This window comes from Prionailurus bengalensis, chromosome E4 (assembly GCF_016509475.1).
Source record: "Prionailurus bengalensis isolate Pbe53 chromosome E4, Fcat_Pben_1.1_paternal_pri, whole genome shotgun sequence".
Classification (NCBI taxonomy): domain Eukaryota; kingdom Metazoa; phylum Chordata; class Mammalia; order Carnivora; family Felidae; genus Prionailurus; species Prionailurus bengalensis.
Window position 1 is genome coordinate 64,479,427 of NC_057360.1, and position 27,261 is coordinate 64,506,687.

General features: G+C 58.9%; 1 protein-coding gene and 1 long non-coding RNA gene across 5 annotated transcripts in view; one reads left to right on the forward strand and one right to left on the reverse strand.

Moving 5' to 3' along the window:
* KCNJ10 (potassium inwardly rectifying channel subfamily J member 10) overlaps positions 1 to 24,237 on the forward strand; it is a 30,291-nt gene extending 6,054 nt beyond the window's left edge. The window contains exons 1-3 of one of the 4 annotated variants that reach the window (XM_043567536.1): positions 2,064 to 2,291; positions 3,557 to 3,754; positions 20,193 to 24,237. In XM_043567536.1, coding sequence (XP_043423471.1) covers positions 2,259 to 2,291; positions 3,557 to 3,754; positions 20,193 to 21,332 — 1,371 coding nt within the window. In that variant the 5' untranslated portion in view covers positions 2,064 to 2,258 and the 3' untranslated portion in view covers positions 21,333 to 24,237. Of the gene's footprint in view, positions 1 to 2,063; positions 2,292 to 3,556; positions 3,755 to 19,890; positions 20,081 to 20,192 lie in introns of those variants that run through there. The other 3 variants (XM_043567537.1, XM_043567538.1, XM_043567540.1) reach the window with 3 other exon arrangements.
* On the reverse strand, positions 23,020 to 26,232 carry LOC122475599. Its single transcript, XR_006295253.1, has 3 exons — positions 25,469 to 26,232; positions 24,800 to 24,919; positions 23,020 to 23,781 (listed from the first exon to the last, which is right to left on the reverse strand). It is a non-coding gene; the product is annotated as an uncharacterized LOC122475599 (long non-coding RNA).
* Between the last annotated feature and the right edge of the window lie 1,029 nt (positions 26,233 to 27,261).

Sequence of the window (27,261 nt, forward strand, 5' to 3'; positions counted from 1 at the left end):
ACAGTTTTGACCTCACACAGCCTCTGAAAGGGTGTCAGGAACCCCCAGGGTCCCTGGGCCACGCTTTGAGAATCACTAGTCCGGAGGACTCTCAGAAAACCGTTTCAACCCCCGCACCTCCTCCCCCGCCAAGCCGAGTATCCTGGCTGATCTCGGCTGCCCACACCCCTCTGAGTGTTCTCCCTGGGCAGGCGGTCTGGGGGCCGTGGTTAAACAGGTGGGGCTCCGTTCTACCCCTCCCTAGCTGTGTGACCTTGGGCAGATCATCAACATCTCTGTGCTTCAGTTTTCTCATCTGTAAAATGGGGCTTGAAGAAAGTGCCTATTTTTTCAAGTTGTTGAAAATTACATGATAGAATTCTAGAAGAGGGCTTAGCGTAGTGTGAGTTCTTTCGATGTTCAGGAGCCTTGCCTCTGAAGAATTCCCAGGGCCCGGAAGGCAGGGAGGGAGGGGCACGGGTGATCCTTCCCCTGTGGCTGAGGGGGCTTCCCAGCCCAGGGACGGAGAGCGACTGGGAGGGTTCACAGGGTTGCTGGCCCTGAATCTAGGAGTTCTAACTCCCAGCCCTCCCCTCCTCCCCCGCTGGGGACCCTTTGGGGGCAGGGGGGGCTTGCAGCAGAACCGAAGTCTTGACTGGGAGGAGGGAGCAGACCTTCCCTTTCCCCCAGTAGCAGCAGGTGAGCCGTCCAGGGCCCAAGACTGTGCAGCAGGAAGCCCCCAGGGCAGATAACAGGCAGGGCCTCCTGCCCTCAGCACAACTGAAGAGAGAAGTACCCAAGCCCAGAAGCTTTCTCTGTCTTGCCGGGGGCAGTCCTCTGAAGTGACCTCAGCCCTCTCTCCTGGGGGTTTCTGGCCCAGGACAGAGGAAGTCTTGATTGGGCAAACATTGCTACTCAAGTGGCACCCCTTCCCTGCTCGCTGCCCCCTTCCCAGGTCTGGGCCTGCTCTCAGCCTCCGCACTGGCCGCTCCCTCCCAGGGCGGGGGTGGGGAGTGGGGCCGCAGCTGGCGCCCAGGCCACGGAGGGTGCCGTGGTGGCGGTGGGTGGAGGAGGGTGCGGGGCCCCCCTGGGCAGGAGGACCTCTTGCCCACAGCGTGGGGGAGGCCCGAGGCAGCCACACACACCCTGCAGCACCCCTGGCCCTGGCCCTCTGGCCCTTCGGCCACGCTCCCCGGAGCCGGAGCTGGGGCTGCAGGTGCCGCCTTCCTCAGAAGCCCAGACACCCTGGCTGCCTCACCCCCATTCCCCGTACACACCGATTTTTGCATCCGGTGGCGGTCCCGATCCGACCTGCAGCCCCCCAGCCCGACAACTCCGGAGACCCTCAGGCTGAAGTTTGAGACCTTGCTCCGTGTCTCCTGCCCACACCACTCCCTGGAATAGAGGGCAAGAGATGGTAATAGATGGGGGAAACTGAGGCAAAAAGTGGGTGGGCTCAGACTGCCCACCTGCTTCTTTCCTGGCGGCCCGGCCTGGCCCCCAGAGTGCTCCCCTCCCCCATCGTGACCGGTCCCGTGGCTTTTTCCACTTGCAAAGGCCTTTGTGGCCAGTGGCTGGTTTGGGGGCCCTAGGCGAGGCTCCCTCTGTTGTCTCCCTAGGGGAGCCCCCAGGGACTAAGATCTCTCCAGTCTCGGCCCTGCCCCACCCCCTGCCTCCACAGGCAGGGCCAGCAGCCCCCCAGCTCCCTCCTCTGGGCTGTGGGACAGGGAGAGGGCCGAGGGGTTGGCCCTGCATACTAATGGCCTGCCCATTGTCAAAGCCCCTTTGTGCCAGAGAGCTCCATTGAGGCGGCTCCGGGGCGGGCACAATGGGGGCTCTGTCCCTGAGTTCCCCCAAACAGTCACCTGCTTTCAGAGCCTCCCCCCACCACCACCCCCACCCGCCCCAGTGTCCGGAGGGCCAAGAGAGCGCGGGGGAGTGGGCCCAGGGCCAGGGGGGATGGGCAGGAGGCGACCCTCCCCCCCACCCCCGGGGCAGGCTGGGGAGCTGGGCACTGGTGGGGAGAGGCCCCCAGCTCATGGGGAGGGGGTTGGGGGGGGAGGGTGCAGTCCGTGGATGGAGCTGGGTTGCAGGCTCTGGGAGGCCAGCGAAGGGGAAGGGGTGTCCCCAGCGCCCACTCCTCCGTTCCACATGCCCGGGCCGGGCCCGCGGCTGCCCACCTCCGCTCCTCCTCCACTGGGCTCATATATGCAGAGACACACAGGCACACACTCATCTATGCAGCCCCACACACGGATCCCACACGCACGCCGGAGCGGATGTGCCCAGACCTCGGTCCTCCCGCCACCCACATGCGTATGCACCTGCACGGCCGCGCCCCACCCCTCCTCCCCTTTGCACCCCTCTGCCAGCCGCTGGCGGCTCAGCGCCACCCCCCCTTGCCCTCTCTGCCCCCCGCTGCTCCAACACAGGTTATAACAAGTTTGCACTTGTTGTGACCTCAAGAATGTAGCCCTGGGGCGGGTAATGTCCCGCTGCCCCAGACCTGACCGCTTATACGTTAACCACGGACACGGCCTCCTCTGCTGAACTGAGTGCAGCTCCCACCTCGCCCCACCTCGGGGGTTTCGGGGGCCAGGAACCCCGCCCCACCGCCGAGCCGAGCGCGCAGAGGGGAGCTGTGCGCCACGAGCAAACCCAGCCCGCCCGGCGCAGGTCCAGTGTGACTGTCCCTTGCTTTTGCCCAACGCGCCCCGTGTCACAGCCCCTGGTGGCCCGAGAGGTCGACGGGGCAGTCCTCATTTCCCGTCTCCCACTAGGGCTCTGGGAGGTGACGCCACGTGTACAGGTGGTAGGCTGGGACTGGTCACTGTCAGTCCCCACCTTCCCTGGGGTGGGGTTGGGGGAGTGCTGGGGGGGGGTGGGGAGAACAGCAGGTACAGAGACCTTAAAGAGGATTCTGGGTCTAGAAGGGACCTCAGAAAGTCACCTTGACCCTTCCACTGTCCCAGGGCAGGGTGACCCTACCTCTGTTCATTTCCTGCCCTCATGTCGGCCCCACTCCTGCCATTGATTCTGGATGGCTGGAGGGAGAAACCCCGCCGGTTCCTTAGCTAGGCTTTAGGGTTCGGGATCTGTGTTTAGAAGTCCTTCAGATGCCTGGCTCTGACCTTCCGTGCTAACACCCTCCGTTTGTTCAAGGATCCGTCCGGGATGTCTATGCCTCCCTCCCCTGCTATTCTGGTCTGGGGCATCCTTCGGAAGCCGGGAGCAAGCAGTCTAAAAAGGGAAGGGACAGAGGGCCCAGTAGGACCCCAAGACCTGGGGCGGCAGATGGGGTCACAGCACCTGCAGCAACTTCCTTAGATGGACGGCTCCAGATGTTGGGTCCCTCGCCTGCGAGGGTCGTTGGACGTTGATCTCCACGATGTTTCCCTTATGTCAGAATCGACAGGACCCTTTGGCTGTTTAACCCCCCCCTCCCTCCAATGCCCCCCCTCTGGCTGCCGGGTTCTGCTTAAGCTGCCTCATCCATCCGTCTTCTTGATGTAGGAGCATCCCCCCCCCCCCCCCCCCCCGCAGCCCTTACTCCCTGGTGTGGTTCTTCTGCCTCCAGATTTCCCTTCACGCGTCCCCTGGTGGAGAAGGAGGGTGCCATGGGCGCCCCGGCTGCACTCAGGCCGTCAGTCCCTGTGAGAGGGAGGATGGAGGGCAGCCACCTCTGAATCTAGTTCTAGACTCATCTAGAATCTACAAGTGTCTCGTTAGTGCCTTCATGCCGCTCCTGCCTCATTCTTGTCTTCGAGTGGGGAAGGTGGGTGAGAAATAAGTAGAGTGAGGGGGGGTGGGTAGACAGACTCCCTCTTGGGTGACGGCGGGGCCCCCTTAGGTCCCCTGTGTGAGGGTCAGGGGTGGCTCTGCACATAGAACCAGGAGCCCCAGGGTCAAAAGGGAATGGACCCCTGGCTGGGAAGGTGGCTCAGTCCCTGAATATGCATCATAAGAACAGGGTGCCTTGGGGTCCCCATCTCCACCAGGGGTGAAGGTAAGATTAGATTGCTTCGGGGCGCCGGGCTGGCTCCGTCGGTTAAGCATCTGACTCTTGATTTCGGCTCAGGTCATGATCTCACGGTTTGAGTTCGAGCCCCGCGTCGGGCTTGGTGCTGATGGTGTGGAGGCTGCTGGGGATTCTTTCTCCGTTTCTCTCCGTCCCTCCCCCACTCGCGCTCTCTCTCAAAATAAATAAATAAAACTTAAAAAAAATTGTTTAGATAGCAGTCAGTGCATCTAGACGGAACAGGAGGCATTTCCCGGGTACGAGGTATTACGAGGCAAAGGGGAAGGACGGAAAGAAGTGGTCAGCTCACTGTGCCCGATGACAGAGGGGACCACCTTTGGTCTCCATTGGACAGAGGCTGGTTGGCCTGGGAGGTAGTTCCCATGACGCGCAGGGCCCCGGTGCACTGTGGGATTCCCAGGTCTCTCAAAGAAGTCCCTTGACCATTTCTTAGCCCCCAGCAGAGAGCACCCCTGAATCCGTCCCCTCCCTGCAGGCCCGCATTTTCACTGTTCCTTTTAGCTCTCTCCTTGTTGGCCTAGTTCTGGGCTGGCGGCCGCAAGGCCGAGGGGATTCTGGAGGCCTGAGGATGGGAGGGGGTTGCGCCCTGGGCCGTGGCTGTGGGTGGACAGGGGACGAGCTCAGTGGGTCATGTTCCCAGGTTGGCATCTGGCTCTTTGAGACCCCAGGTCAGTGAAGAGTCTCATGGGAAGAGAGGTTGGGACGAGGAAGAAGTCAGTGGTTCTTGCTCTGATTCTGACCAGAGATCACGTGCGCTGCTGGCCAGCTATGAGGTCGTAGGGAAGTCGCTTGTTTTTCCTGGGCCTTGCTTCCTCTTCAGGAAACCCGGGGAATCCGCCTGGATGACCCGGGGGCCTCCCAGCATGCGCATTCCGTGACCCTGAGGTGGCAAGGTGGAAAGCGTGGACTCGGCTGCAAACACACTTTGGCCTGTGGTCACCTGGGCCAGTCGGTAACTTCGTGGGTCTGGTTTGCACACCATTGACAGGCGGGCAGTGACGTTCCCGGCAACCCACGTGGGGGGCGTGGGCGTCTGCAGAAGCTTCCCGGAGACCGTGGCCTCTCAGCTGAGGCCTGGGAGGAGGGTAGGGATTGACCAGGCCCAGCGGGAGGGGGCAGAGGGTTTCCCAGACGAGGCCCCAGTGTTTGCCGAGAGCTGTTGGTAAAAGGAAGCCATGGCCTGTCCAAGGCCTGGGAGAGGCTTGGCGTGACTGCACAGGGGACACCACGAGGGCAGAGAGAAGACAGAGGACGCTGATGCTGGGGAGGCCGGCAGAGACCGGTTATCCCCGATTCCATCCCAACTGTAATTCTGGGGCTTTCGAGGTGGGTCGTCTGCTCCCTCTCCCCCTCCTCACCATCCTCTTTCTCGGGCTTCTCCTCCCATTCTTCCAAGCTGAGCCCTCTGGCACTCGGTACTCGGGCACGGGTGGCACTGGGCTCACCAGGAGCACGTGGTCGGTCCAGGGAGAAGCTCAAGTCCAGAGTGGTCCGACCCTAGACCGTGCAGAGGGTCTACCTCCCACAGGAGACTCTGGACATCTGGCGTGGAAGCTGTCCTGCCGAGCACGGTGCACCTGCTGTTGGCCTCAGTTTCCCCATCTGGACCCCCACTAGAGAGAGTCCGGAGGGTGTGACGGAGGTGGGCTGAGGGAAGCTATGGAAAACCCAGCTCTTCACCCCGAATAAAGGCTTAGAGGCTGATGGGGAGACCGGGTCAGTGTCCCCACCTGTTCCTAAGGGAAGCTGGGAGGCGGGACCTCCCGGGGCTGAAGGATGTCACACACGGGAAAGGGGCCGGAGGGAAGAAAGAGTCACGTGGAGGCGCAATCCGATGGGCTCTTGTAAGAAATAGCCCAGCTCCATTCTGGGCACTGCAGAGCACACAAAGATGAGCAAAATACAGTTCAGGAATCAGTTCCGAAAACAGTCCCCTGTTGGGGAAGAGGGGCTGCTTCCTTCCTGGAAGGAGGGGGGCAGGTACGATGACCCCATAGGAGCTGCTTCTGATGTCCTTCCACACCGGGGAGCATCTCTTCTGGCTCCCCGTCCCCTACGCTCTCGGACCTTCTAGCACCCCGGGCCCGGCAACTTCTAAGGCCACAGACAAGAAAGTGCGTGGACGCTTTCAGGGCCCCGTCCTAACTCAGGCAGGGAGCCCCACTGGTCCCTGGGACCCTAAGGTCCCATCAGCTTGGCTCCTGTCTAGTTTCTCAGACCCTGCCGGCGGATCTGGTGACAGCTCTCGGTGGCTCGCCGGCCTTCCCACCAGAGCCCTTATCTCCTGGGGCCTGGCCATCCCGGGCTTTGAGAAGCTTGCCAGCTGCCTGGAGCCACCAAGGCGGGGACCAAGCAGGAGGGCACAGGGTCGAAGGGAGTCACTGAGGAATGTGGCCCTTCTGCATCCCACACGTTCCCTACCTCTTGGCAGGTTGAAAGGGTTTTGCAGGGAGCCTCATCTTGGGAATGATCAGGAGGTGGGATGGAGAATAGCGCATTGGAAGCCTCTTCCGATTCTGGGGCCACAGTCAATCTTACCCCACGAGTCACTGTTCCCCTGAAGAAGGAGCATCATCAAACCCCTGGCATATGGAGAGGCGGGTGAAGGGCCACGGGGCTCGGAGACAGACGTTCGGGCTGAGCCATTGAACAAACGTCAGCGAGACACTTTGTCTCTCTGAGCCCCGCTTCCTCTAATTCTGTAGACACTTTCCTTCATCTGCAAAGTAGGATAATAATAATAATATCTTCATATTTGCATAAGGGCCTTACAGATTTCACGTACTTCATCTCATGTGATCCTGACCATACAATGGAAGGTTTTATTGCCTCCTTAGGTGAGGAAACTGAGCCCCGCAGAGATTAAGAGATTGACTGGAGTTCCCATAGCTAGAAAAGGACCCAGACCAGGATGGCAAATAGTGGGAAAGAATAGGTAAAGACTTTGGCTGTGACCCAGACAGGCCAGGAAAACTAATAGGCTTTGCTTGCGAGGCTAACTCCGCTTGACTGAAATGGTTCTCTGGGCCACCATGTTGAGGAAGATTCCGAGGCTCAGCGAGCAAAGGTCTGAACGGGTGATATCTGCTAGGGGTGGGGGGGGTGGGGTGTGCGATGGCCCCCAGGCTGTGTGGTTGACATCCCCTTCCCCCCGGGGTCAGACTGGGGGTTTCCAGTCTAAGTCCTTCCTCTATGTTAAACAATTGGGTTAAACGCAGAGACGGGAAGGTTATGAGATAACTACGGCTGGTCGCCACCTTCCGGGGGCTGGCGGTCTCTGGAGAAGGAGCCGGACGTGCTACACGGAAGATGTGGCAGGGAGACAGCGGGCGTCTGCCGAGGGCTCCGAGGCTGGGGAAGCGCAGGAGCCCCTCGTGGGCACAAGCAGGCCGACTGAAGGCCATGGTCAAGAGTGAACGGTCCCTCTACAGCCAGAAGAGGGGGTGCTTAGGGACAAGTGCTGGAAGAAGAGGCTGTGGCCATCAGAGTAGAATGGGATGGGGGGTGGGGAGGGTATGTCAGGAAGCTGCCAAAGCCGTGGAGCCCATCAGATTTCAGGCAGCACGATGGGATGGGAGGCATCCGTGTTGTTGAAGGGCCTGGGGCAGCTGAGGGGAGCAGGGGAGGAAGGTGAGGCCGGAGGCAGGGAGGCCAGATCACTGCAGCGCCTGGCGCCTGGCGGAGGTGAGGGAGAATCCAAGGCTGAACTAAGGCCGCCTCAGGGGAGACGGAGAGACGCCCACCCGGATATGGGGCTGGAGGGGAGCCCAGGGTGACTCTAAGGTTCTGAATGGATGGCAGTTCTGTGAAGAGGGGACAGCCCGAGGGGACTCCCTCCACCCCCTGGAAGAGAGAGGACAGGCATCGAGCATGCTGACCTGACGCTGAAATGCTCCAGATAGAGGGCAGAGGTGAGGAGGGGTGAGGAGGGAGGGCTGGGCAGCTGAGGAAGGGCCACAGAGTGGCGGGAGATGAACACCAAGGGTGGGGCCCACAGGGGCAGAGGAGAGGCCACGGCAAAAGGGCTGGGTGCAGAGGAAACAGCCAGGCACGGGTGGCAGAGAGCCTGGAGGACAGGCGGGGAGGGAGAGAGGGCTCCGCGACCTGGGGACCCTGCACCGAGCTCTCCTGGAAGCCCCCACCTCCACGGGCAGGCCCTGCGCCAGCCTCCGTGCAGGTGAAGGGAAGGGAAACGCAGAGACTTTAACCCATTTGCCCCAAATCTCGAAGCCTGGAAGGAGCAGGGCCATTTAAGAGGGGACCTACGTCTCCCAAACCAGGGGGCGGGGGCAGGGAGTCCCCACCACATCGCAAGAAGGGCCAGAGGACAGAGTGCCAAGAAGGGACCACCGGCCCCGGGGCCAGGTGCTGCAGACTGCTGGCCTCAGGGCCCCAGAAACGCCCTTGGCTGTGGCGATGGGAAGGTCAGCTGTGACCTTGGAGAGAGCTCCTGCAGCACTAACCACCGCCAGCTTGCGACCCAGGGCACTTGCCTCTAACGTGCTCTGAGGTGGCGGATGCTTTTACCTTTGTTGTTGTTAAGTATTAACAGATCGAACCATTTGATATTGCTGACACGGGACCTGGTTTTTTGTTTTGATTGGCAATTTCTTACGGTTCAACCTAACGGTGAAAGGAGAGGGCCGGGGAGGGGGCCGGAGAGGTTGGATGGGGTGGGGGGTGGGGGGAGCAGGCAGGGAGCACGCAGAGCGGTGGAGCCCTGCCCCCTGGTGGCGGGGAGGTAATCTCCCGCGCGGGGCTGAGGGGCACGTCTGGTGACAGCCTGGTCTCCTCCACTCCCCCGCACCTGTCTGCGCTCTGGACGGCCCCTCGGCGCAGCCGGGGGCGAACTCTCCCACTCATAACCAACCTCTCCGCGAGGATGATGCCCTCAGCCAGCATCTTGGGGCATCAGCTGGGTATAGATTCCCCCGTGGAGACTCTCAGGAGCCCCGCAGACCTGCTTCCACCCAACCCGCCCGGACCCCCCGAGGTCTCCCCCGTCGAGGTGAGGAGGGGTGGGTTGACATCTGGGGGCAGTTGTTGCTCTGAGGCGAGGACCCAAGCGGGGCCGGGCCGGGAGGCTCTTGGGATTGCCGGGGCTGGGACTGAGGGGGCAGTGGCACACCCTTCGTCCTCAGCCGAACCCTGCCCGGGGCCAAGTTCCCCGCACAGGACCGGGATGTGCGGCCTCGCTGCCCCAGACGCTGGGTAGGAGCGGACGCTGGCCCGCGTGATGAGTCGGGGAGGGAGGTGTGCTCGGGGTAGGGGTGAAGGGTGGGGAGGCAGGGGCGTCAAGGAGGCGGTGCCCATTTGCCGCACGTGACTGGAAGTCATCCTCTATCCAGCTGGGGAAAGAGGGGGTCCCCGAGGTGCCACCCTCTGGGCAGTTCTCTGCAGGAACATGGTTCCCTGCTTGCAGGGGGCAAGAGACACTGCCGGAGGGGGGGAGGGATGGGGGCAGAGGAAGGGGCAGTGCTCCCCGATCAGCCCACGCTGACAGGCAGGGGTGGTGCCTGGACGGAGGAGAACATCTGACATGGCCCCATCTGTGTCCCTCCCTCTCTTGACTGGAAAACACACAGAGGGGTCAGCAGGGCCAGACAGGGGTCACAGGCTCCCAGGAAATGCTTTGACGGCTTTTATCCTCTCTTTTGATCAGACTAGGAGAACTTTCCAAACGTTGACACAAGGGAAGAAAAGCCTATTCTTCCCTGGGCCAGGGCCTTGGTGTCAGGCCGAGGCCAGAGGATGGGAGGGAAGGGGACGGAGGCCGAGGGTGGCGGGCAGAGGGAATAGTGGCTCAGCTGGAAAGGCAGGCCCCCGGACACGCTCGCTGCCCTCCTGTCCCCACCTCCACCTCCAGGGAGCATCTGGCTTCCTTTCTATTTGTTTATTTTCTTTGGGGCAGGACAGGAGGGAGATTAATGAATAAAGCCATCCCGTCTGAAAAGAACCCCAAACCAAGTCCATTTCTCTTGCAGCCTCAAGGGCTTATGTAACCTGGCACTTTTCTTACTGGCCTCCCTCTCGTACCCGTCCCTCTTCCCCTCTCCCCCTCTCTGCGTTAAGAGCACTCGGAAGCCCAGAACTGCTTCTTTTCAGGCCCCAAAGCTGCCCAGCCATCTCCTTGGAAGCCTCCAGGGTCGCTATTCAACTTGCAGTCAGTGTCCAAAGAAGAGATAATATATTTGGGGACAGGAGGCTGAGTGGCTGTTTCCTCTCTCTCTCCCCCGACGTGGGGGGAGGGCTCGGGCCGGACGCGGGGTCTTAAAGCCAGGAGGGACCTTGATAATCCTCAGACACAGCGCCCCGGAGACGGACCCACCGACTGGTCCTGAAAGGCAGAGGGGAGGGAATGTTCCCTGAGAAGATACAGACATGAGCCCTCACCTGTCACACGTCGGATGTCCTTGACATCTGTTTTGTCTTTTAAATTAGGTAAAATTTTCATTCCACTCTCTGTCTGTTGTTGGTTTAGGATGAAAATAAGATTTCCCCTCAAAGTCTTTGAGCAAAATTGAAACCACAGGAAAGATGCATTTAAGCCTGTGGCCTCGAGGACCTCCTGGCCCACTAGTCTGAGAAGTGGGGGGCCGATGCAACAAACGCCCTTAGTCCCCGATTAAGGAAACGATGGTTTGATGGGCTCGGACACTGCCCAAGGTCACCGCTGTCAGTGGCAGAGATGAGGCTGGCCCCTAAGTTTCTTGCTTCCCCGTCCAGCCCACTCTGCACGCGGTAGCGTCGCCTCTTAGCTCCTGGCAGGGTCTTAAAACACCCTTGTTTTTTGCCTCCTTCCACCTCCAGGATGTTGTGCTCAGACACACGCCTCGCTCGCTGTCCCGGGTGAGCCTGGCCTCGGGTTCTGAGGCCGATGGTGCCCCATACCCCTCACTTTGTGTACAGGGCTTGCCCAACACACAGCACTTGAGCGAGGTGGGCAGGTGCTGGCACGGATCCCGCGGGTACCCCAAAGGCCGGTTTCCAGCCAGACACTCATGATGCCCACGCCCCCTAGTGGTGGCTTCAGGGACACCTCTGAGCCTAAAGCGACTGGACTGATTCACAGCAAGAGCGGGTCCCGGAGGAAACTGCCTCCCCTTTCTGATCCCATTTCCAGCCCCTAGATCAAGAGGCTCTTTCCTGGAGGGAGGAAGTGGGGAGAACAGGAGGGTAGGGGGCTTACAATGCCTCTCCTGACCCCTGGGCCTCAGGATGTAGACGGAGGGCAGAGTGTGATGGGGAATTCACAGCTCTGAGCTCTGCCTGCACCTCGCCACCCTCACAAAGCACATCTCCAGGGTGAGACACGGGAGGCTGAGGGACGATCCAGACAGATGTGCGCGGGGGGAGCAGAACGACAGGAAGGTGACAAGGACGGAAGGGGAAACGCACGTTAGTATCAGCCGGCACGACGTACCAGGGGCCGAGTGGGCAGCAAGGAAGGCGGAAGAGGTGGGAAGGCAGTTGGGAGCAGAGTCCGAGGAGGAAACGGGGACAGTAGGGACCTGCCACGCCAGCCTAAGAGAACAGATCATGGGACGCAGAGATCACAATAAAAGAGCATCACCGCCAATCATGAGATGCACTCTGGGTGTCACTGCTGGGGACACTGCTGTCCTGCTAACCTGTCAGCAGGTCGAAGCGTCACCTCCTCTGGGGGCTGAGTGTGGAACTTGCCCAGTGGAGGCAAATTCACTAGTATTAGCCTGAAGCTATAGGAGGAAGGACTTTGGAATCCAGCCAAAAGCTTGGCTCTGTTGCTTGTAAGTTGGGTCTCCTGGCCTCCCCGAATGTCAGCTTCGTCCCCTCCCCTCCCCTCCCTTGCCCTCCCTTTTCCTTCCCCTCTCTCTCCTCCCCTTCCCTGGAAGCACCTTCTCTCTGACCCCCTAGCTCCCAGCCTCCAAGTGTCTAAATCCTGGCTAACCTTCAGACCCGCCGGTCCCAATGCCACCTTTCTGTGTAAAAGCCTTTCTTGAGTGAGACAGCCAGGTGTGGAGGAAAAACCCAACTCCTGGCTGGTAGTCACTGAGTTGGTTTCCTGGCCTAAAAGGGGATACTAACATTCTTATGGAGTGCTCCCTTGAGCCAAATGTCGCCCTGCCCTTTGCACATCCCCCCAGTGCCTCACGGATACCTCGTCTGTGGCCCTTACCACCTCCTGCCTGCTTTATGGCTGCCTCCCTTTGGGCTTGGCAGGTCCTCGAGGCCAGAACCTACGTCGAATTCATCTCTGTGGCTCCGGGGTCTGTCGTCCTTAGAATGTGGCACGCAGGAGGCGCTGAAGAAAGCGTCTGTCGTGTAAATGCGTGGAACTGCCGGGTTCTTCCCGCGGCGGCCGCGTCATTACACACGAGGACATCTTTTCCTTGCTTGCACATCTGTTAGTGTTGGCGACCAGTTATTGGGGTTTCCGTGTGTTCAGGAGAAAGAGAAAACATATGAAAAGTCAAGAGCAGACCAAGAGGGAGGGAGGATGGAGAGCCTCGGAGGAGAGGCTCTGGGCCCGAGCGAAGTTCTGTCCGTCCGTGCGGGACGAGAGCTCCCACCGTGCGGGAAGGGGCGGTCTGTTCTCTCCCTTCTGCTCATTCGCTCACTCCAGAAATACTCCTGGAGCACCTACTCTGTGTCCTAATCGTGCGTCAGGGTAGTGAAAACGTAGTATGCCTGAATCCTTACTTCAGTAAGCTTATTTGTAGCGGAAGATGGGCGCTATGCCAGATCGATGTCCCACAAAACGTACAGACGGTGATATATCTGCGCGTGTATATGGAGGGTCAGAGGAGGGAGGTATTAAGTGAAGCCGTGGGGATCAGGGGCTTCATTTATCCTGGGCTCTGAAGGATATTTCGGTACGTAGGGACAAGGACAGAGGGGAGGCGAGGGAGGGAGAAGAGCACGAACGCATGGGTGCGTAGGGCAGGGACCAGCTGGTTTGCCCAAAGCCATAGGAGAAAAGAGGTGGGAGATGAGGCTGGAAAGGAGGTTTGCAAACAGATCAGGGAAGGCCACCTATGCCCGGCCGAGTCTGGTCTCTCCTAGATCGATAACGCAGAGACACGGACATTTCCTGAGCTGGGGACGGCACTGAGACGGTGACACTATAATGAAAGGCCGGTGGGTTCGGGAGACAGGGGACCCGAGCCTGAGACCAGCCGCACACTCCAAGTCAGTCACCTCCCCCAGCCTCAGGTTCCTCCGCCACGAGACAAGGAGTCTGATCTCAATCCGCCGTAGGTACTGAACCTGGGTAAATGCTCTCGGGTTCGTGATTGGAGGTGTGCTTCGGGGAGAGAGAGTGGGCGTCGCAGTGCGGGAAGGACTCGGGGAGAGAAGGAGCGGACAGGTGAGTGGGAGGCCGAAAGGCAGAGAGGACCCGACGTCAGGCCGGGAGGTGAGAGGAAGGGACACGAGTGGAAACTGGCAGTTGTGTGACGCATGTTGGCGTGGCGAGAGTCTGAGCGTGGTAACTCAGGATGATGGCGTCCTCAGCTGTTCGGGAACCCAGGATTCGTTCACATCGGGGAATGAACACAGGTGGTGTTAGGGCCCAAAGCTCCTTTCAGGCAAGTCGTCACAGGAAACAGATGGAGCCTTTGCCCAGGGTCCCTTCCCTGCCTCTCCAACCTGACCGGTTTAGAAGGTGCACGGCTCTCCCCTGTGCCTTCTGCCACGGCCCCGGGTGGGGGTTGACGCATCTTTTCCAGGCACGTAACTTGGCGTAGCTCACTCCCCTGCCCACCGCCACGGCCAGGCTCAGTCTCTCTCTCCATCTGGCATGGCCCACTCCCGTGTCCACGGCCACGGCCAAGCTCAGGCTCTCTCTCCATCTGGCATGGCCCACTCCCGTGTCCACGTCCACGTCCACGCTCAGGCTCTCTCTCCATCTGGTGTGGCCCACTCCCATGTCCACGGCCACGGCCACGCTCAGCTTCTCTCTCCATCTGGCGTGGCCCACTCCCGTGTCCACGGCCACGGCCACGCTCAGCTTCTCTCTCCATCTGGTGTGGCCCACTCCCATGTCCACGGCCAGGCTCAGGCTCTCTCTCCATCTGGTGTGGCCCACTCCCATGTCCACGGCCAGGCTCAGGCTCTCTCTCCATCTGGTGTGGCCCACTCCCATGTCCACGGCCGGGCTCAGGCTCTCTCTCCATCTGGTGTGGCCCACTCCCATGTCCACGGCCACGGCCACGCTCAGCTTCTCTCTCCATCTGGCGTGGCCCACTCCCGTGTCCACGGCCACGGCCACGCTCAGCTTCTCTCTCCATCTGGCGTGGCCCACTCCCATGTCCACGGCCACGTCCACGCTCAGGCTCTCTCTCCATCTGGTGTGGCCCACTCCCATGTCCACGGCCACGTCCACGCTCAGGCTCTCTCTCCATCTGGCGTGGCCCACTCCCGTGTCCACGGCCATGGCCACGCTCAGGCTCTCTCTCCATCTGGCGTGGCCCACTCCCATGTCCACGGCCACAGCCAAGCTCAGGCTCTCTCTCCATCTGGTGTGGCCCACTCCCACTCCCGTGTCCACGGCCACGGCCACGCTCAGGCTCTCTCTCCATCTGGTGTGGCCCACTCCCATGTCCACGGCCACAGCCACGCTCAGGCTCTCTCTCCATCTGGCGTGGCCCACTCCCATGTCCACGGCCACGGCCACGCTCAGGCTCTCTCTCCATCTGGCGTGGCCCCACTCCCATGTCCACGGCCACGTCCACGCTCAGGCTCTCTCTCCATCTGGTGTGGCCCACTCCCATGTCCACGGCCACGTCCACGCTCAGGCTCTCTCTCCATCTGGCGTGGCCCACTCCCGTGTCCACGGCCACGGCCACGCTCAGCTTCTCTCTCCATCTGGTGTGGCCCACTCCCATGTCCACGGCCAGGCTCAGGCTCTCTCTCCATCTGGTGTGGCCCACTCCCATGTCCACGGCCAGGCTCAGGCTCTCTCTCCATCTGGTGTGGCCCACTCCCATGTCCACGGCCGGGCTCAGGCTCTCTCTCCATCTGGTGTGGCCCACTCCCGTGTCCACGGCCACGGCCACGCTCAGCTTCTCTCTCCATCTGGCGTGGCCCACTCCCATGTCCACGGCCACGTCCACGCTCAGGCTCTCTCTCCATCTGGTGTGGCCCACTCCCATGTCCACGGCCACGTCCACGCTCAGGCTCTCTTTCCATCTGGCGTGGCCCACTCCCGTGTCCACGGCCATGGCCACGCTCAGCTTCTCTCTCCATCTGGCGTGGCCCACTCCCATGTCCACGGCCACAGCCAAGCTCAGGCTCTCTCTCCATCTGGTGTGGCCCACTCCCACTCCCATGTCCACGGCCATGGCCACGCTCAGCTTCTCTCTCCATCTGGCGTGGCCCACTCCCGTGTCCACGGCCACAGCCAAGCTCAGGCTCTCTCTGCATCTGGCGTGGCCCACTCCCGTGTCCACGGCCACGGCCAAGCTGTCTCTCTCTCCATCCTCCTGCTGACCCAGAGGAGAGATGGACGGGTGCCTTGGGACTTGCTTTCTCCTGCCTTTGAAGCTCGTGTCTGTAACCCCCTGCAGCATTAGTGGAGCCAGGGTAAGCCTGGGTCCCTCCCCCCCCGTGTCGCGGCTCCACCTCGAGGTCTCCGGAGGCTCGGCGGCCAGTCTCCCGGGAGCTAAACCAAGGCTGCAGCCCTCTCTCGGGCCTCTCTGGGTCCAGACCAGCTTTCGTCCCCTTCCTCAGTCTTTGGTAATAAACTGTACCCGGTGCTGGGGAAACAGGCGAGAGTCACGGTCCACGGCCTCAAATGAAGACCTCACAGCTGACAAACAACGGCAGAGCGCTCAGATGGTCTAACGTAGGAACGTGTACAAGGCCCAGGCTTCACGGACCCACGCTGGGGTGAGGCCTGGGGGATGGGGAGCACCGATTATTTCTTGGATGGTCAGGGAAGGCTTCAAAAAGGGGGCAAGTCACCCTCGAGTCGAGTTTTGAGAGATCGGCAGGAGGTCCTCAGGCAGGCACGGAGCCAGCGATGCCACGGCAGGTCCAAAGGCAGAAAGGGTGAAGCGGTGAGGCCCTCCGCGGAGCTGGAGCCCGGGGTGCGGGTGGACAAGCGGCAGGAATCATGCAGAGGCAGAGACTAAACCATGCAGGGCCTTGAATGCTAGGCTCAGAGGTTGCATTTGATCCCCAAAGCGGTAGGATTGATTTAATCACGACGGTCACGACCGCTGGGTGTCCTTGCTCCAGAGCAGAGCTGTGCTCCAGAGGGGCTCTGACAAACCCACCCATTCTGGAGAATAACTGACTCCCGAGCTCGCAGGCCGATCCAGGTTACCTGCAGCGTGAGAGTCTGGAGCTGGGGGGAAGCGGGCCGGACACCCCCGTGGGTCTGATGGCCCTGGTCTTAGAGAAAGAATCATTAGTACATTCCTTAGAGACGGGAGAAGTTGATGGTGCCCCCTTCCGTCTGTTCACCACTTGGGAGCTGGTTTCACTGTCAGACTGTGTCCCTGGGATCTGGCTGGGACCGGGTTGGGGACACAGCACCCCCTGGAGGCAGGACTGTGTGTGTGCCCGGCAGGGCTGGGGCTGCTCCCTTCCCAGGAGCCCGGCCAGCTTGGGGGTGGGGGCGTGGCGGATTGTTTGTCCGCTTCTGCCTCTCGCCCCCCCCGGAGAACAAAGCTGCCTGGCCGTGGGAGGTGGCGTGGCAGCTGGGGGACAGCCGGACGAGGCGGAGAGAAAGGCTGGCACCGCAGGCACGCAGCTGGAGGCGGCTGTCACAACAGAGTTCCAGCCAGCGGCCAAAATCTCCGTCCGGTGCCGTGAACGCCCAGCCCCGACGCCGGGCTCCGTGTTCCCTGCACAGGGCCCCGCAGAGGCGCTTTCCCCAGACCACGGCACCCGTGAGAATGGGCCCGGGTACACGGAAGCGGTTGTTGCAAAAGTCCTGGGGGCGCCTGGCTGGCTCGGTCGGTGGGGCGCGTGACTCTTGATCTCGGGGTTGGGAGTTCGAGCCCCGTGTTGGGTGTGGAATCTACTTAAAAACAACAACAACAATAATAAAAAAAACAAAAGCGTTCTGGACCGGATCCCAAAGCCCTGGGTTCTGGTTCCAACTCTACCATTAATCTACTTGGGGCAAATCTCCTGAGCCTGTTTCTTTCTTTTTTTTTTTTTTTAATTAAAAAAAAATTTTTTTTTCAACATTTATTTATTTTTGGGACAGAGAGAGACAGAGCATGAGCAGGGGAGGGGCAGAGAGAGAGGGAGACACAGAATCAGAAACAGGCTCCAGGCTCTGAGCCGTCAGCACAGAGCCTGATGCGGGGCTCAAACTCACGGACTGCGAGATCATGACGTGGCTGAAGTCGGACGCTTAACCGACTGCGCCACCCAGGCGCCCCTCCTGAGCCTGTTTCTAATGACTTCTGTACTTACTTCATAGTGTGAGGGCCAAATTCCAGATTTTACAGACTGCGATGGGATAACATCATCACAGGCTACTGTTTGGGGAGGATAAGCGAGGCTTCCCTTGGGCCCCAAGAGCTTCCGTTCCTGAAGTCAGGTGGAATCTCTCCTCAGCACAAAGCTAGGACTTTGAGGATGGGTCCCCGAATGTCGCCCTAGGACGTCCGGGGTAGAGATGGCGCGGAAGGGGCAGGCATCCTGTCCCCCGTGAGGGTAGGTGAGAGCCTGCACCTCCTCTGTGGACTCTCTGCGAAGTGCAAGTCCATCCTGCCCTTGGACACCCCCAGGCACGGAGCGCTGTCTGCCTCCAGAGAAGCTCTTTCACGTTTGGCGTCCTGATTGTTACATTGTGCCTTGTCGTCTGGATCTGGACTCTTTTCCTCTGTGGTGTGGATTCATCGGTGCTGGCGGTTCCTCTTGGAGCTCCAAGAGCAGGTCCAAACCCCTGTTCGTGTGATCGCCCTTCAAACCAAGTATTTGCGATCCGGAATTGCTCAGATAATTTTGGGGCCCAAATATGCAACCCAACATTTATCCTTTTTGTTAGACTTAGCTCATTCCTCTGGCTCCTTTTGGGTCCTAATTCTGCCCCAGACCTTGCATTTGCGATCTGTCCCAGCTTTGTGTCACCCTCGTAACTGGTGGCCGCGTGTTCTATAGTTCTGAATAAAATTAATGTTGCAAACAGGGGCGCCTGGGTGGCTCAGTCGGCTAAGCGTCTGACTCTTGGTTTCGGCTCAGGTCACGAACTCGCGGTTTGTGAGTTCGAGCCCCGCATCAGGCTCTCTGCTGACGGTGAGGAGCCTGCTTGGGATTCTCTCGCCCTCTCTGCGCTGCCCTAGGGGCACCTGGGTGGCTCAGTCGGTTAAGCGTCCGACTTGGGCTCAGGTCATGATCTCACGGTTCAAGAGTTCAAGTCCTGCATCAGCGGACAGCCCAGAGCCTGGAGCCTGCTTCCGATTCTGTGTCTCCCTCCCTCTCTGTCTGCCCCTCTCTCACTCGTGCTCTGTCTCTCTCTCTCTCTCTCTCTCTCTCAAAAATAAATAAAAACATTAAAAAAATAAAAAAAAGAAACTAAAATAAAAAAATTATGTTCACTCATCCACAGCTTTCCAGGGCTTCCTCCATCCGCTAATAGTTCCTCAGAGTCTCTCAGGAAGGTTCCACATCTTTTCCAGTTTGAGGATCAAACGAGAAGGCACACTAATGGGCGAGCTTTAAAATGGTAGAGATGCGGGGGCTGTGCTTTGTCTTTACTGCTGCTATTGAGTGCTGAAGGGGGCTATACCTGGGCTCGAAATCGTAATTCTCCAAACCTCAGGATTATAAAGCTTCCCTTTTGCTCCAAAGTAGATAAGGGTATTGGGAAGTGGACAAAGGTCCCAAGTGGACGAGCGCTGGTAAGCAGGCTCCTGGCTGCCTCTGAACATTCCGGGATTCTCATCCATTGGTGACCGCCAATTCAGGGTCTATTTGGGTGGGGGGTTTAAACGGGCCCAAACAATTTAGTTTTCCAGATGTCGGGCCGTGGGGAAGATGGGGTAAGGGAGCAGCGTGAAGAATGATGATGCGATGGCCCAGATTTTTTGGAATGGAGAAGGAGATGAGCTTCTCTGTTCTCCAAGTAGGACCCAAATCCCCGGAGATCACCCTCCTCCTTCCCAGAAGGTCTGGTCATCAGATCCAGAGTCCAAGGGTTCAGTGATTGAAATCCTATCTCTGCTGGAAAAGTACAAGCTACTCCTTGGGCAGAGCTACCGGCACCTTGCGTGAAGCGAGCTGTCTCCTATTTCGGAGCCTTGTCCCACTTTCTTCCATCAGGACAAACAGCGATCCTGAATTTGAGCTTGTGCGGACATGACCGCTAATCCACACCAACTCTCCTACCTCACCCGGTCAAGGCCCCTTTGCCGCCCCTGACCTGGCATTTCCCTCTGCACCGCCAGGAGGCCTCGGCGTGGTGGTTCCCTCCTCCTTTCCCATCGCTCAGCTCTTTCTGCTCAGGTCCTGCCCGTGCTATTCCCAACGCCACCTGACCCAGACCGAATTCCCCCGGATGATGCAAACAGATGATGGTGATGGCGATGATAAAGTAGTAATAATAATATGCAGTGAAATGGTCCAGGTCCTTAGAAAACATCTCAGAGGGTAGCGGGTTGGGCAGTTTCCGCTGTTTTCTGAGCCAGATGAGTCCCCTGGTTGTCACCAGTGAGTACTGCCCTGGGGCTAGGGGAAAGGCAGGGAAATGAAGGGTTTGTGTGTTTTCAGGGGCGGGGGTGGCCTGGAAGGATTTCAACAGGATAGTCTTTCTTGCCCTGCCATTCATGAGGGTGGGGAGGGATCCTATTTCAGAATTAGAGATCTTGACGGAACTGGTTTTGCGGGGAAGAGAGACCAGGAGAACGCTTTCCTCTGGCCCCACCTTCCAGGACCTGTGCTTGTCACAGAGAATCACAAAGATCAGACTTCCCTGCGATTATCTGCTCCCTGAATGTGTGTCTGGCTCACCAGGCTGGGAGTTCTTGGAGAGCAAGGGTGAGGTCATTTGCATTGTTGGCTTACCAGCGTCCTGCACAGCGCCCGGCGCATAGCGAGTGCTCACTAAATATGCGCTAAATGGTAAGATCGGTGACCCCGAAACGCACGTCACTTCTTCCTTCGCCGTGGGCGGTGGCCAGGAGTTGGCTGGCTTCCTGCAATAACCCCCGTTATGCCGTCTCGCTCCCTCCAGATGACGTCGGTGGCCAAGGTGTACTACAGTCAGACCACTCAGACGGAGAGCCGGCCCCTCGTGGGCCCAGGGGTCCGACGGCGGAGGGTGCTGACAAAAGACGGCCGCAGCAACGTGAGAATGGAGCACATCGCCGACAAGCGCTTCCTGTACCTCAAGGACCTGTGGACGACCTTCATCGACATGCAGTGGCGCTACAAGCTCCTGCTCTTCTCCGCGACCTTCGCGGGCACCTGGTTCCTCTTCGGCGTGGTGTGGTACCTGGTGGCCGTGGCCCACGGAGACCTGCTGGAGCTGGGCCCCCCGGCCAACCACACCCCCTGCGTGGTGCAGGTGCACACGCTCACGGGGGCCTTCCTCTTCTCCCTCGAGTCCCAGACCACCATCGGCTATGGCTTCCGCTACATCAGCGAGGAGTGCCCGCTGGCCATCGTGCTGCTGATCGCCCAGCTGGTGCTCACCACCATCCTGGAAATCTTCATCACGGGCACCTTCCTGGCGAAGATCGCGCGGCCCAAGAAGCGGGCCGAGACCATCCGTTTCAGCCAGCACGCGGTCGTGGCCGCCCACGACGGGAAGCCCTGCCTCATGATCCGCGTTGCCAACATGCGGAAGAGCCTCCTCATCGGCTGCCAGGTGACGGGCAAACTGCTCCAGACCCACCAGACCAAAGAGGGCGAGAACATCCGGCTCAACCAGGTCAACGTGACTTTCCAAGTGGACACGGCCTCGGACAGCCCCTTCCTCATTCTGCCCCTCACGTTCTACCACGTGGTGGATGAGACCAGTCCCTTGAAAGACCTCCCCCTTCGCAGCGGGGAGGGGGACTTCGAGCTGGTGCTGATCCTAAGTGGGACGGTGGAATCCACCAGCGCCACCTGCCAGGTGCGCACCTCCTACCTGCCGGAGGAGATCCTCTGGGGCTACGAGTTCACGCCCGCCATCTCGCTGTCAGCCAGCGGCAAATACATAGCTGACTTCAGCCTTTTTGACCAGGTTGTGAAGGTGGCCCCTCCCAGCGGCCTCCGCGACAGCGCGGTGCGCTACGGAGACCCCGAGAAGCTCAAGCTGGAGGAGTCCTTAAGGGAGCAAGCGGAGAAGGAGGGTAGTGCCCTAAGTGTGCGTATCAGCAACGTCTGATGGCCCGCGGCCCCACCCGCCCCCGTCTCTCTGGTCTTTCCTCTTTCGGCAGCCCGGGTGAGGGCTGTTGATACCCAGGCTAGCCGGAGAGCCCCCGGAAGCACCCATTCCCCACTCCCTCCGCTTTAACCTGGCGGCCTGTGGGTAGGCGAGGCCAACTGGAGTCCGAGCTTTCCTTCCATCGTCCCCTTCAGCCCACCCCACCCGTCCCCAAGACACGCAACTCCCCGACACCAGGATGGGGGAAGGAGAGGGAAGATTAAGGCTGAAGTGGCTCAGAACGCATCAGCCATGCTTGGAGACCCACGTCAGTTGGACCACGCAGTTGGATGGATAGACTCCCCCCCGCCCCCCCCCCCCCCCACCGCCACCGTGAAGTTTGGTGACCTGGGGCCGGAGCCCCCACCCGCCTCTAATTTCCCACCCAGCTAGTTCCCTAAGGCAAGACTCTGATGGTTGTTTTGGAGTCCGCGCCCTCAGAAATACGGGAATCCGGAATTAATTGATCCTGGGTTCTCTACCAACCCCTGTTGAAAGGAGTCAGGGTCTCTCATAGCGTAATTTCTGCTGGCACATTCTGACTAGAACCTTGGTCACCCCCGTTTTCCTCTATCTTCTCCAGTGGACCCTGTCTTAGGATACTCAGTTTTCTCACAAAGCCGCCTCTTCTCTCAGAGAATAGAGGTCGACGTGCGCCCATCCCGGAATCTGAACCCTTCCTTCGGTGTGGAGTGACGAATGCAGAGCCCTAGTCCAAAGCCCTGACCCTATCCTCCAGACAGCCCTGGGGGGATCTGTCTCCTGTGACCCGTGGATGGGATGGCCCTGGCCGGTATGTTCCCAACCCCCACGGAAAGGTCTGGAAATGGTGTTCCAGGTACTTACAGGGCACAGATTCCCAAGGAAAGCGACATTAACCCTACCATGCAGGATGAGTACATTCTCAGACCTCCAGACTGCTGTGTGGAGCCTCTGGGAATTGGGGGCGCTTTATTAGGGTTTGGGCTGGGGCAGAACTCTGGCTGGTGGACACCATTCTCCCTGTCACCCTTCTGAAGTGTCAGCTGTTTCACTAGGCAGTGCTGGGAGGGAGGGAGACTATACTTCCTGACCCAACCACCGGGGTCTCCCTGAGCCATTCCCGAGACTTGGGCAAAGTGGGCACCGGTCCCATCTCCACTCCCCTCTGCCGTGAAGAGGAAGAAGTTAAAGGGTACGCTTTAGATCAACCTCAGGCCAGTCCTTGTTCCCTGGTGGGGACTGTGGGAGGGGCCAAGAAGGGCGTTTGGGCACCAGAACGTTCTCTAAAGCCCCAAACCCCAAGAGTGCCTCCTGGTCTCATTTAGGTGCCAAGGAACTGCCCCCGTGCCCCCACGGTGGCTTGGCATAGAGTCCTTGTGCGAATGCAGTGGCAGTTTAAGGTGGACTCAGCCAACCGTTACGAGCTCCAACACTCGCACAGGCCGTGGACACGCGTCTGCGTGCCGAGCTTCGGAGAAACGCACAGTTCTGAGGCTGGACCTGTGGTCACGGCTCACGCGACTGCACCAGGCCCTCTTCTACGCAGCTCTCCTTGAACTCAACTCCATTTTGAAACTGAAGACCCTTCGTTCTTCCCTGACCGTAAACCCCACCAACGCTCCCTAGCTCTCAAGAAAACGAGAACCAGAAACACTTGAAAATCTGATACAGAGAACAGAAGGCAAAGAGCCAGTTTCTGGGCTCTCGACTTTATTCAACGTTAGACTTACCTGATTTCTTTCTGTGTGTAAGGGCCCAAAATACTGTAGAGTGCGCGTGCGCGCGTGTGTGTGTGTGCGCGCGTGTACCTTCTCCATCAGCAAGCCATCCTGTGCTAGTTTCTTCTGTGCACGGCTGTGTCCCTCCTGAGGGAAATCCTCTCTCCCGAGTGCCCCGCTGTCTATTCTAGGCCCCCAGACTCAGATTCTTGCATAACAAAATAAGGACATGTTCTGCCTTAACCTTTTTGATTCTCCTCCCAGACCCCAGACTTTGCTCTAAGCTGCACTTTAAATCATACTGTCCTTTTAACACAACCTGGCTTCCTCAGCCATGAGCCTCCCTGGAGGACAGCGCTTCCCCCACCAACCCTAACCGGCTCTTTGTATCACCCCCTCTTCCTCGGAGCTGAAATCCTTTCTCCGGCTGTCGGACAAGCTTTATAAGCAGCCACGTCTGGTGAGCAGTGGGTCCCCTGACCACGGCAACCATGGACTTGGGATGTCAGGAGAGCACTGGGCACCCATGTTAACCGGGAGATTCCAGACGGGCAAAACAAGCGACAGGGAGGGTACTCAGGGTGTGACGGAGACAGAGGGGGGTGCTGAGGGACCTGGTGAAATCACGAAGCCGGAGTCTCCCTTGGACTAGCGGACGAGTCGCAGGCGGAGGCTTGGGAAGTAGCACATGGTACAAATGGAAGGTTTACCTAAGGAGAAAGCGACAGAGATAATATATGTATGTAGGCAGATGTATGTATATAGATGTTTCTAGGACCAAATATACTGAATGTACACAAAGGAGATCTTAGCACGGGGGCAGTTCTGTTGCTCTGGGTCGGGGGGGGGGGCTCCCCAGGTTTCCAGACTTCTGCCCAGTGATCCTGGTCTCCGTGCGGAGACAGCTGATGAGGCTTTCAGGTTTGAGGACGGGAGAGGGAGGCGTGGAAGCCGCTCTTCAGACGCCCGTGAGGCTGCTGACAACCCCTGCGTGCTGAGGCCCAGGAGGAGGGGGACAGGAGGACACGGGGGGGAGGACGCTTGGGCCACGGGCGTCTAGAGTCCACTTACGCTGCGCGCTCCGCCCCGGCAGTGTCCCGTCACTGTAGCACTTTTTTTTTTTTTGGTTTTAAAATAAAAAGCACCTTCTGTTTCCTGGTCTTGAAGTCCGCTGTATTTCCTTCTTCTATGGGGGTGGGGGGGGGGGGACTGCAGCCCCAGCCCCGTGGCGCGCGGGCGGGGTGGGGGGGCTGTCACACCAGAAGCTGACCCCCCGGGGGGGTGGGAGGCACGGATGGGGACGTCTCCACCCTAGACTCCAAACGCCGGGACTGCACAGGTGTTGGGCTGCGGACGAGCCCCGAGGCAGAACCCCAGCCCTGGCCCTGGCTGCATCCGGCCCCGACACTGTCTATGCCGGGAGTCCTACACCGGCACCGGGCACCGGGGAGGGCGGGGTGAAAAGGGGGAGTGGGGCCACCCGCCCCAGGGGAGGGTGCAGTCCCACGGGAGGCTTCTGAAATCCTGACTCTGTGCTTCACCTCGTTAGCCACGGCCCACCCCTGCCAGCTAAGAAGACCGTGCAAAGATTTCTCTGTGAGGCCCCAGCAGGGAGGGGCAGGCAGTCCTCACACCGCTGCTGCAAGTCGGGGACGCTGCCCCCTCCCCTCGGCTGCTACCCGGTCCTCCCCGCGCCGGTTAACCTAGTGTCTCTGTAAGAAAACCCACCGCCCGGGCTGTAGCGTCCGCACGGCCCGTGGGCTTCGGATCGGCCGGTTCTGCCGAAGCACACGTGTCCAGGGACGGCTTTTCCATTCCCCACGTTCAGACGAAACCAGCTCTTTTTATCTGGTTAAAAAAGACGTGAGCTTCTTTGGCTAATTTTATTTTAGTCTGTTCACAACATGCTGCTAAAGAAAATGGGACGAATCTCTGCTCTAAGTTGAAGCCAATCCTAGTACGGCAGCCCGGAACTCACAGGCCTGAGGGAAGGGAGGGTGGAGTGAGGTGGGGAGGGAAGAAGGGAGCACATGACCAGGCCCCTCCCCTTTCCCACCTCCCTCCCTCCTTCCGGGAGCTCCCTTCATCAACCTCATCAACCTTGGGGGCCTTTAGTTTAGCAAATCCCTTTCACACTCGATTTTGTTTGTTTTTTTTTAAAGACCCAGAAATCTGGATATTGGCTCAGCTCAATCCGGGAAAGCCCAGGTGCTTTGGGTCCCGGGCACTGTGCCCTTCCAGCCGGTGATTCACGCACCCGATTTCCCTTCCATGCTACCGTGTGCACGCACTCCTCACACATCCTCGAGGCTCTCCAAGCCCGTTCACTTAACTGTGGGCATCTTGCCCCGACATTCAGAGAAATGGGTTTCTCTTCTACGCTTACCCAGCACTCACCCGAAAAAGATCTGGTTGTCGGTCCCCGGTCCCGAACCCTCTCTGACAAGAAGTAACACATCCCGGAGTCACTGACTCCTGTTCCCTAGAAATGGAAGGACAGAAGGAGGAGGAGGGAGAATACGGGTCTCGTATCATCGTCAACAGATGTTTTACCCACGACATTTCGGCAACACTAGTTTAGGGACGAGCCAGTCGTAAGACACGGGAGACGGAGGATGTACGAAACATCCAGTCCCTCAAACTTTGAAGAAACTTGCAGACTTGTGTGGAAAACAAGACAGAGCAACAAGTCACGGGCACCGAGGCCAATGGCAGGTAGCATCCGCCAAGGACCAGGTATGCCATTCACAACACGAGCTGGAGAGTGAGACCTCGGGGGACAACAATACTTCACAGGGACAAGCACCAGGCAAGGGATGATAACAATCTACGAAGTCTGGCTAGAACACATTTGACGGAACGTTCAAGAAACATCAGCAAATGCTGAGTTCCTCTTATGTGGATGGTAAGAGTACCATTCGAGGAACAGGGATAGAAGACATGACACCTGCCATGAGGGATGGACGGCCTCACTGGGCTTTGCTCTGCTCTCCTGCGCAACTCCCTCCTGTCCGCCAACCCCAAGCCTTGCTAACTCTTACGACGCCCTTCTCAGACCAAAACGCCTGTTAAAAGCTATGGCTTGGGGCGCCCGGGGGGCTCAGTCGGTTGAGCATCCGACTTCGGCTCAGGTCACGATCTCGCGGTGTGTGAGTTCGAGGCCCGCGTCGGGCTCTGGGCGGACAGCTCGGGGCCTGGAGCCTGCTTCGGATTCTGTGTCTCCCTCTCTCTCTCCGCCCCTCCCTTGCTCATGCTCTGTCTCTGTCTCAGAAATAAATAAACATTAAAAAAAAAAAAAAAAAGCTATGGCTTCGCCACATACCCCCCCTTCATAGCGCTTGTCAGAGTGGCAACTTCACCTGTGAATGGATCTCACTGATGTCGGTCTTGCTCACCAGACTTTAAGTGCCATGTGAATGGGACTCATGTCAGGGTTGGGTCACGGGCACGGCTGGCACTTAGCCCAGGACCTGCATGTATGATACTCAAGAAGAAGGGAAGAGGGAGGGAAGGGACTTGCCTGGAGTTCACACCGCTAGTATACAGTGGAGCTCATACGTCTGTTAAACGCCCACAGAAGGCTTAGGTAGCAGATCTCCTAAGGCAAGACGCAATGAACTGATTACAAACCAAAAATAGAACAGACACTAAACTCTACTGTTCTGCAACGAGAGATCATTTCCACTAGTTTAGGTCTAGGGAGAGTTGACATAGGAGTGGAGGTTGGAATCCGGCATCCAAGGACCAACAGTAGTGAAGTAAGTGAAAAGAAATTCGGCCCTTTGTAGATGGAACAGCATGAGCAAAAGCATGGCAGGAAGAAAGCACAAGGCTTAAGTAAGGGATGGGTAATAAAGCCGCAACAGAGGGCTTTATAGGTGAATAGATGGCAAAGGTAGGGTAATGGAGGGACCGGATGGCACGTTAAATGGCCCATTATTTTTTTCTGTAGGCAGTTGGGAGCCATTGAAAATGTTTGAGGAAGGAAAGGATCTAATTAAAGTGCTGTTTATGGCTATCAGCCTAGCAGCAGAATTGAGAGACAGGAGACACTAAACCAGTTAAAAGACCTACAAAAGCTTGGGGGGAGGGGCGGGGGGGGGGAAGGTAAGCACCACAGTGTAGGTGGTCAGGACGTATGATTAAGTGGAGTTGTTGGAGGTCTGGACTAAGGTACAGGAGGCTGAGCC